Source organism: Nelumbo nucifera, chromosome 2 (assembly GCF_055504915.1).
Source record: "Nelumbo nucifera cultivar China Antique chromosome 2, China Antique-T2T, whole genome shotgun sequence".
Lineage (NCBI taxonomy): Eukaryota > Viridiplantae > Streptophyta > Magnoliopsida > Proteales > Nelumbonaceae > Nelumbo > Nelumbo nucifera.
In genome coordinates, this window is record NC_142650.1 from 57,385,762 (window position 1) to 57,396,320 (window position 10,559).

Consider the following 10,559-nt stretch of genomic DNA (forward strand, 5'->3'; position numbering starts at 1 on the left):
GGTGAGCTAGGGTATGCTTTTTTTTGTCCTTTTCTTGAAGTCTTTTATTTTTTATTCCATGCTATATTACAGAAATAACCAATCATGAGTTAGTCCCACCAATTGTTGGCATTCCTGCAATTTGAATGCTAAGAGTATCATCCTCCCATGTGTTTGTTAGGGGAAAGAGAGGAGAGAGAGAATTTTACTCTTATTCAAATTCCATTTAATTGATTAATACTAAAATTAATAAAATGTATTAAATTTTAGCAAGACTTTATCTAAAACTTATTAAAAATTAAGAAGCTAATAAAAAATTAATAGTTCATGAATTAAAAATTAAAATATGCTTAAATTCCATTTAAAAATAACTAATATGAGTTGAAAATTTAAAATTAATTGGACTACACAATGGTGGGTAGCCCATTAGTCCATTCCCCATACCTATGACCCCAAAACCGTTGGTAGTGGGATCCAATCCGAAGTCTTTGCTATTAAAAGCCAGCGGTCATATCAATTGAGCCACCCATTAGTTGAGCTGATCAAGATCAGCTCCTTGGGGTTTAATTTCACTTAACAAAACTTATGCATCGCACGACCCCGACTAGTGATCAAATGATATAAACTATATAGTTTACCTTTTGAACTTAGATGGATTATAGAGCTTTTAAAATGGTGGTATAGTTATTGTAAAGATAAAATGGTCGACAATGATCTGAAGATGTTGATTTAGTGGACAATCTCTTATAGTTTCAATGTAAAACCCATCCAAAGTTCAAAGTAACCCTTAGAATCACAACATTGATTAGAATTATAATTCTCCAAAGACATGCAATCACAGCCCGAGACTCTCTGATCTTCATTTGGCAAGGAATTAATAAAGGTTAGGGTCGGATCAATCTTGACCCAGTTTTGGATAGGATTTGGATTGAGGTCACTCACCAAACCCGACCCAATGACATGCTAACTTTGAAACGTAACATTTGCAAATACTATCCTTGGTTAAATATAGGTATACAATTTATGAGATGAATCGGATTAGATCAGTATCCCATTTCCTTTATAGTTGGATCGGGGTGGGTTTGGAATAGAGCAACTTGAATTTGATCTAGATCAGTGCTAGAATCTGACTCATTAACATCACCACATTTTTTTCTGGAGGACTAGTTGAAAGGTTTGAAGACTGTGAAATATGAGTCAGGTGATCATGGGCTAAGCTGGGCCGGACTTTGCACTTATAACAAGGGTTATAGCCTAGACCTAGGCATGGCTCAGCCCAGGGTGCCAAGCCTGAAACATAAATCCGAACCCAAGTCTATATGGGCCTGGGTCTGATTGGGCCTTATTCTGCACGGCCGGGTTGGAATGGAATGAAATGATCACCCCTACCACCAAGTACTAATTCCCAAAACAAAACAAATAAGGAATTGATGTTTAATTACCATTACCTCAGTCGTTATCAAACGATAAGAGTATTATTCATCAAACTTTAGTTGGTTTGTATAATCTACAACCACAATGGCAGATCAGATATATCGATCCTCGTCGGTTGCAGAAGATTAAAAACTCCATTTTCTTCTACTTCTTGGTTTCATATATATTTTAATAATTTGGGATAAGGTTGCCCGGCCCAAACCTCCGGCTACGGAGGATTTGAATCCAGCCTTCATTTTCTTACCATTTGGGTGCAGACCAAAAAGAGCTTAATCCTTCAAAACTTGGGTGCTCAGGCATGTTTAGCACTATCTTATTGTTGGCTTGTGAGTTTGATATTTGAGCTAAAATCAAATTTGTTCCTCAAAATATTGGCGTACCTTACATTTAAAGGGTGTAAATGGACTGATTTTGGATTTGAGCCCGCCCAATCCAAAATCAATTTGGACAGATTGGATGGACCAATAAGACATATTGGATTGAACTAATTTGATTCAAAGTATTTATTAAATTGGATTGGACCTGATCCTTCCGTAATAAATTTATATTGAATTTGGTTGGATTAAACCAATATCCGGTCCATTGATGTAAGATAAGAATATAGGTGTCAATGGACTGGGTTTAGGTTGAAACCAATCTAAATCAAAACAAATTTGAACAGACTGAATGGTCCATACGTTGAATTGGACTGATCCAAAATATTCATTGGATTGAATTGGACTTGGTTCATTTATAAAGGACCTACATTGGACTGGATCAGATTGGACCAAATCCAGTCCAATTGACACCCCTACTTACACCAACCTCACAATACATTGCAACCTTCCATAGTTGCATTAGAAACATATTTCCATGAATGATAAAATTGAGCACGAAAAATGTTCTGTGTATGGTTGAAAACACTGAGATTGGTGTGAAACGCACTCCCAACTTGATGACAAAATTTGAATGGTTTATGAACAGAACAATTACTTTTGATACATTTTTTAATCTTATAAATTGTGTAGATAATAAATTTAAAGCATGTGCTTAGACAATAATTAAGCCAAGCAGCAAATCATCTTTTACATAGAACATGTCACCAGAAGAAATGGCTATTCGATAGGAAAGAACCAAAATAATTGGGAGGAATTATAGTTCAATTTCAGTATCATCATGTAAAAGTAAATGGAAATTTTTGAGTGTAAATTTGGTCCCAATTGATGATGGGTCATAAGTGATAACTAATTAGTATTGTTTTTAGGACTTTTTTTATTCAGTATTAGATTGGAAATGACTTTCTACCAACACTGGCGGGGCTGAGTGGCTGACCTAACTTCAAATATTCTATAGATGATTAGATGTTATTACCAAAAAAAAAATAGATCATTAGATATTAAAACATAATTTGTATATTTTAATAAATCTATTAACTAATTTTTTATAATAAAAAATTAATTAAATAAAAAAAAATAAGATAAGGGAATACAAGAGGGACCAGCCCAACAAAAATAGGCCAACAACTTGCAAACAGCCCATAAAAAGACTGACTCGACCCAACCCCAAATTCACTCAAATCAAAACCTCCCTAAAAAGAATTCGGATTTGCTAATTACAAGACATTGCTAGTCACGCTCATCTAATCATGCATCAGGAATATTGGCAATGTAAAGTACAAACAATATTCTAGATATACGGCCAGGTGAACATAATCAGCAAAGTACTGTGGTCAGGAGATCCGAACTACTCCCCCTAAAACCCCTACACCACCTAGCAGGAAAACCTACTCAAGCCGGGGATACCTCGAATGCATTTTGAGGCTTCACCCCTGCTTGAACCACCTTATTCACATAAATGTCCACAAGTTTCCTCAATTAGAGAGCCCATCATAATAGTGAATCTCCACATCTTCGTCTTATGTATTTGTCCTCACTTTGCTTTTCAACCAAATATTTCCCTGATTCATTCATCTGATCGCCACCCAAAAAGAACAAACCCAACTTCTTTCCAACTTTATGTCTACGTTAACACACCATTCAAGAGAGAACTTCCGCCTCAGCCCTGGTTGGATTATTGGGATGAAAATTTGTCAAATTTTCAATGGTCTGAACCCTAACCCAGAGCTTGATGTAGCTAACCTTACAGCTCTAATCAACCCCAACCATCAACCTGAGGGTCAACAGATACAGTCGTAAACCCTCCCACAATTTCATCAAAATGTATTGTTTTTATTGACATGGAAATTGACCAGTTGTTTTTAATTTAGAAAACAAAACCATTCAATTGTTTAACATAGGGGTGTAATTTGTGAATTGGATGGGGTTGAAAGTCAACCCAGGCCCAACCTTAAAGGTGCAAACTTTGGGCTCAGGACTGACTCAATCCAGAGTTCAGATTTGGTCCTTACAAAATCGTCCTCACAGCCCATTACAACTGTTCTAGGGAGATATTCCCAATGCACAGCTGCAATGAGGACAGTGTGAAAATGTTTTTCTGAGGACCGAATCCCAATTCCCCAACCTGAGCTCAAATTCAAGTTTATCAACCAAGCCCAAACTGAACTTAACCAAAACAACTCGGACTGGGCTCAAGTTTGCAATGTTGATCAGGTTTAAAAGAATTTGTGCATATATTTATATTTTTATATACTTATCCGCTCCATGCCTCCACGCAAAAAACAAATCCCCAATTGCTGAGCTTCACTTTTACAGAAATTTTAAATATTATTTTGGCTCAGTTTGGAAAGAGTCTAAATAAAAATATATATACTGTATAAAACCTTACATTTTATGTTATTATATATATATATATATAATGAAATTGGAAATTAGAAATTTACTCTAGTCCCAATTGAAAGCCGGACCAAAATTTTCCGTTACCCAATATGTAGAGTTTTCTCTCAACTGTGCCTTGATATATTGTAAGAATCCACAGTTAGTTAAGCTGGCCCTTTAGCTAAAATAAATAGAGTAGTTGTAAGTTGTAACAAAAATGAGCATCTTTCTGTGTACTGATCAATGTAATAAAAAAGTATAAAACGCCTATGTTGTGTATAATATTTTCTTTAGGTTATGTTTGGTTTAAAGGAAAAAGTAGGGAGAGGAAGGGAAAGATAGGAAAATCTTTACAAATTTTGTATGAGTTTTTTACCTTTTTCTTTCCTTTCCTTTACTTTTTCCTTCAAACCAAACACAGCCTTATTAAACAAAGTTTCTCTGCAACCCTCTGCTGCACAGAATTTGAAGTTCATTAACGTTGAGACCTATATAAAGCCCCTCCAGTTCTGACTTTTGATGAACAAGGATAATCATCCAAACCAACTGTGGCGATATGGAAACAACAACACTTGTCGTCTTTTTTCTCTCTCTCCTTGTCTCTGGTTTGTGATCTCACAACTTTTTGATTCAAGAAGTAGAGTCGTAGTTTTTACTTTTCAGTATTGGTGATGTTAAATTGACGATAGGAAATCTGTTTGTGTCGTTTGATTGCAGGTTCATACTCAGCCACATTTACCTTCACAAACAAGTGCCCATACACCGTCTGGCCGGGCACATTGGCGGGCTCAGGACCATCAGCTCCCTCGACTGGATTCGAGCTTGCAACCGGCGCATCAGCATCTCTAGACATCCCAGCGCCATGGTCCGGCCGGTTCTGGGGTCGAACACTTTGCTCCACAGACTCTGCCGGGAAGTTCAGGTGTGGGACTGGAGACTGTGCCTCCGGCCAGGTTGCATGCAACGGAGCCGGAGCAATTCCACCGGCCAGCCTAGTGGAATTCACCTTAGCAACAAACGGAGGGAAGGATTTCTACGACGTTAGTCTCGTCGACGGCTACAACCTGCCCATCTCCATCACCCCGCAGGGCATGTCAGGTTGCAATACGACGAGCTGCCCAGCTAACATGAACTCTGTCTGTCCACCGGAGTTGAGGGTCAGAGGATCAGATGGGGGAACGATCGCTTGTAGGAGCGCTTGCGACGCATTTAACGATCCCAAGTATTGCTGCACCGTCTCGTTTGGCTTGCCGTCGACATGCCCTCCGACGAACTACTCCATGGTCTTCAAAAACCAGTGTCCACAAGCTTATAGCTATGCGTATGACGATAAAACAAGCACATTTACGTGCACCAGTTCCAACTACCTCATCACCTTCTGTCCGTGATAGAAGCTTTCTAACCTTTTTTTTTTCCTTTTCACATTTTCACTGAAGCTTGAATTAATTAGACAATTGATTAATTATATAAAGGCAAAGCGGGTGTACGATTAAATCAAAGAATTTGATACTCAGGTTGAAATCGGTCCTTTAGCCAAGATTTAAGTTTCCATGAATGATTCTCTTTTTTGCTTATTTAAGGTCCCTTAGTTGGCCTAGATGAATCAATGAGTCGGTGACATAAATGTAGTAGAGTTCACTGAATATGATGTAAACTAAGCAACCATAACCTGGTCTTGGTTGTATTGTGACACATGTTGTGGGGTATAAGTTGGTGATGAGTTAGGAGAATGGAAAGAACTTTTATTTATTAATATGGAGTGATGCATCAATGAGTGGGCTCTCATTTTTAGTAAGTTGTTGTAACAGAAATCAAAATAAACAAAAGAAAAGAGTGGAAACAAAAAAAAAATTGAAATAAAACAACCCACAAGATTTAACATGGTTAAGCATTTTGTGTCTTGAAGATTTCTATGAGTTTCATTATTCTCAAGCAATTAGATTCCGTCCTATAGAGGAAAAGGCTAATTTTTACATAAATCGGATTTCTCAAGGTTTCCTAGTCCAGTAATCTGTGTACAAATTAGAACAAACGAGCTAATTTTACATAAATTGGATTTCTCAAGATTTGGCCCGACCTCGTAATCACTCAACGCGTGATAAAGGCAACAGCTCGGCACAACAACATGCCCAAGGCGCGAGCTTCGAAAGGAGGAACCAGCGGTCCGAACTCTCCCTTAGGCCCCGAGACATACAAACACAAAGGACAACAACCCGAACTGGCCTGACCCATGGCAGTTCGGGACACACCTCTATCCGAACTCAAGACTTCACCTCGCCCACCACTCCAGCACTTCGCCTCCAGGACGCCGAACTGAACAACCGTACCATGCCTGACACCGAGGAAGTCCGTATCCAGGGGCGGCGCACCTGACTGACTTGGGATCTGACGCTTGACAGCTGCACTTCAACGGCCACCTACCACCGCCACCTGCCACCGCCATCTCCAGTTGCAGAGACGGCTCCGACAAAGAGAGCAGTGGCGGTTCTTCCCCAGCAGAGGTGATGACACCCGAACTGGCAGGAGCGCAGAGATAATCATACCCGACCTGACAGAAGCTTAGGAGTGGGTGTGCGAAGTGGTTATAAAAGGCTCCCTACCCCCAAAGAACAAGGTATGTGAACTTTGCGCCATCTGGTTTTATCTTGCCTTTGAGAGAGTACTAACTTGAGCTTCGGAGCAATTTCACCGGGTTCCTCCCCAGAGATCCCCCACTTTCTTTTCCGTTTCAGGCCCCTGTTGCTCCAGTCAGAGGCAAGATCGTTGACAACTAGGACCGGCCGGATTGCGCACCATCAATTGGCGCCGTCTGTGGGAACGCTTCTAAAAGCCTCCCTCTAAAACTCTCATAACCTCTTTTTTCCAAAAAAAAAACCAACACTCATGGCTTCTTCCAGCAACACCGGACGTGGCACGGAGATGAACACCACCGGGGAACAACTTCAAGTCCCCGTGGTGTGCATCAAACAATTCACCATCCCCCTTCTGGTGGATGGGATCCCCAGTCTGAATGCGCCACGAACAATGGGGCCCGTAAACCTTCCCGCCAGTTCAGGGAACCATCCACGTGATAGTGGGAGGTTCAATAGTAGCAGGCTGTACTTCGGCAGCGGCCCGGATGTCAGTTCGCGAAGCAGCCCGAGAAGAATAGAACCCTCCAAAGAGGCCAAAGACGGAAGAACCAATCTTCTTCACGGAAGACGATGCACGAGGTGTCAACTACCCCCACGATGACGCGCTTGTCATAAAACTAAGGATCAGCGACTTCGAAGTCAGGCGCGTACTTGTAGATTCAGGTAGCTCGGCAGACATCCTCTTCAAGTCGGCATTTGACCAGTTTCAGTTGCAGAGAAGCGAGTTAAAGCCCGCGAACACTCCTCTGGTGGGCTTTAGCGGAGAGGAAGTCAGGCCCCTTGAGAAAATAACAGTACCTGTAGAAGTCGGCACATGGCCTTGTGCGGTGAGACTCAACCACGATTTCTTGGAAGTCGCGACCCCCTCCCCATACAAAGCCAAAATAGGGCGGCCAATTACGCATGTCCTACGGGCAGTGGTCTCCACCTACAATTTGGCAATGAAGCTCCCTACAGACTTCGGTGTGGGGGTAGCGCGAGCCGACCAGCTTGAGTCCCGTAAGTGTTATGTTGCCGCCCTGAAGGGAAAAACCAAAGCGGCCGATGACCTCGAGCTGGAGCGGCCTACGGAGCAGGCGAGGAACGAGCTTCGCCCACAGAGGAAACGATCACAATCCTGACTTCGGCTATGGACCCGGCTCGAACGCTACAGATCGGTGCTTCCATCAAGGAGCCTCTACGAACCGAACTGGTGAGTTTCTTACTTCAAAATTTAGATATTTTTGCATGGTCCACGGCCGATATGCCCGGTATTGACCCTAGCCTTATAACTCACAAACTTAATACTAACCCTATAGTTAGACCCATTAGACAGAAGAAACGCAACTTAGCCCCGGAGCGCTGGAGGGCGGTCGACGAGGAGGTCGAAAAGCTCCTTGCAGCAGACTTCATAAGGGAAGTTCATTACCCGAGTTGGGTAGCCAACCCAATGCTGGTGAAAAAGGCAAACGGCAAGTGACGCATGTGCGTTGACTACACCGACCTGAACCGAGCTTGCCCAAAAGACTACTTCCCCCTCCCCAGAATTGACCGCCTAGTGGACGCGACCTCGGGACATGAGTTGCTAAGCTTCTTGGACGCCTACTCGGGCTACAACCAAATCAGGATGGACCAGTCCGATGAGGAAAAAACCAGCTTCATAACCGAGTTCAGCCTGTACTGCTACAAGGTCATGCCCTTCGGACTGAAGAATGCTGGGGCGACCTTCCAAAGACTTGTGAATAAGCTATTTTGGTCCTTAATTGGCACAAAAATAGAATGTTATGTAGACGACATGGTCGTCAAGACGCAGTTTTCACAAGAATTAATACAAGACTTAGATTTTGTCTTCCAAATTCTGCGTCAATTTAGCATGAAACTGAACCCAAACAAATGTGTCTTCGGTGTCACATCGGGTAAGTTCCTAGGGTACATTGTCAACCGGCGCGGTATTGAGGCCAACCCGGACAAGATAAAGGCCATCCTAGATATGAGACCACCCCGGAAAGTAAAAGAGGTTCAGAGGCTAAATGGCCGCATAGCCACTTTGAGCCGTTTCATGTCCAAATCGGCAGACCGTTGTTTGCTTTTCTTTAAGGCAATCAAAAGCAAAGGGTTCGAATGGACCCGAGATTGCCAACTCGCGTTCGACGAGCTGAAAAGCTACCTCACTAGTGTGCCAATCTTAGTCAGGCCCGAGGAGGGCGAGGTCTTAGAACTGTACCTCTCGACAAGCGACGAGGTGGTCAGTTCGGTACTAATAAAAGAAGTAGATCGGGTCCAGCGGCCCATCTATTATGTTAGTAAAATTCTGCAGGGAGCAGAGACGAGATACCCGCAGATAGAAAAGCTAGCATACGCACTAGTAATTGCAGCTCGGAAACTCCGCCCATATTTCCAGGCCCACACTATCATCGTCTTGACTGACAAACCTCTGAGGCAAGTCTTACTTAAGCCCGAGGTTTCCGGTCGGCTGACGAAGTGGGCCATCGAGCTCAGCGAGTACGACCTCTAGTATAAGCCACGAACTGCTATCAAGGCCCAAGCCTTGGCAGATTTCATCGCTGAGTGCACCTCAGCCTCGAAGTCCCTAGGCCGGTTGAGCCCGAGATCCCCAGTTCGGGTGAGACCAAATCTCCCAAGCCAATAGAGTCTGAGCCCTGTGAAGTAGCAGCCAGTGTGGCATCTCTCCTAGTTAGGCCAAACGCGAACTGGGATGAGGAGCCTTGGATCCTTCACGTAGATGGCTCTTCGAACCAACAGGGCAGCGGGGCTGGAATATGCAACACGGCCCGGGTGGCACGAAATTGGAATATGCACTACGCTTTGAGTTCGAGGCATCCAACAACGAGGCGTAGTATGAGGCACTGATAGCCGGGCTGAACCTAACGCAAAAGGTAAGAGCAAAACACATAGTTATCTGCAGCGATTCCCAACTTGTGGTCAACCAGGTTACGGGCGAATACGAAGCACGCGAGCTCACTATGATCGCATACTTGGCAAAAGTAAAAGAGGCTTTGCTCAACTTCCAGTCACACTTCATCAGGCAAATCCCGAGGTCAGAGAACATTGAGGCCGACGCCCTGTTCCGATTAGCCAGCACCAGTCACAACGCCATGAGAACCGTGTACATAGAGGACTTACCTCGGCCTAGCATTCTCGGTGGGGCAGAGGAGGTGGCTCCCGTCCTTGAAGCAGAGCCGAGCTGGATCGACCCACTCGCGAGCTTCTTGCTAGATGGAACCCTCCATGCGGACCGCAACGCAGCCAGGAGGGTGCAGCGCCAGGCAGCCAAATACGTCATAATAGACGAACGGCTATACCGACGGTCCAACACGCTCCCCTACCTGCGTTGCTTGCGACCTGTCGAAGCCGAGCTCGTACTCCGCAACACTCATGAAGGTCTGTGCAATAGACACTTGGGGGGCAGAGCCCTCGCCCAAAAGGCACTTCAACAAGGATACTACTGGCCAACGATGAAGGCAGAGGCCGTCGAGCTCGTCAGAAAATGCGACAAGTGTAAGAAGCATGCCAATATCCACCATCAGCCTGCCGCCGACCTCAAGTACCTCACCAGTCCATGGCCCTTTGTCCAATGGGGCATCGACTTCTTGGGGCCATTCCCGCCAGCAACAGGTGGGAGGAAGTTCCTAGTGGTAGCGGTAGATTATTTCACAATGTGGATAGAAGCTGAACCTTTGGCAACAGTTACAGCCCGAAACGTACAGAACTTCTTTTGAAAGAACATAGTATGTCGCTTCAGGTTACCTCGGGTACTGAT

At 43.6% G+C, this 10,559-nt stretch overlaps 1 protein-coding gene across 1 annotated transcript; it reads left to right on the forward strand.

The window, feature by feature from the left end:
- The first annotated feature begins 2,878 nt into the window (after positions 1-2,878).
- On the forward strand, positions 2,879-5,925 carry LOC104587330 (thaumatin-like protein 1). Its single transcript, XM_010244889.3, has 2 exons — positions 2,879-4,771; positions 4,884-5,925. The coding sequence occupies exons 1-2, from the start codon at positions 4,723-4,725 to the stop codon at positions 5,552-5,554; spliced, it is 720 nt and encodes a 239-aa protein (XP_010243191.1). The 5' UTR covers positions 2,879-4,722; the 3' UTR covers positions 5,555-5,925.
- Positions 5,926-10,559: the final 4,634 nt, after the last annotated feature.

What these genes read in the sequence shown, in the direction of transcription:
- LOC104587330 (XM_010244889.3), top strand. Translation starts at nt 4,723, where the DNA reads ATGGAAACAACAACACTTGTCGTCTTTTTTCTCTCTCTCCTTGTCTCT. An exon ending in TCTCTCTCTCCTTGTCTCTG is followed by an intron (nt 4,772 to 4,883) that starts GTTTGTGATCTC and finishes GTTTGATTGCAG; the next exon opens with GTTCATACTCAGCCACATTT.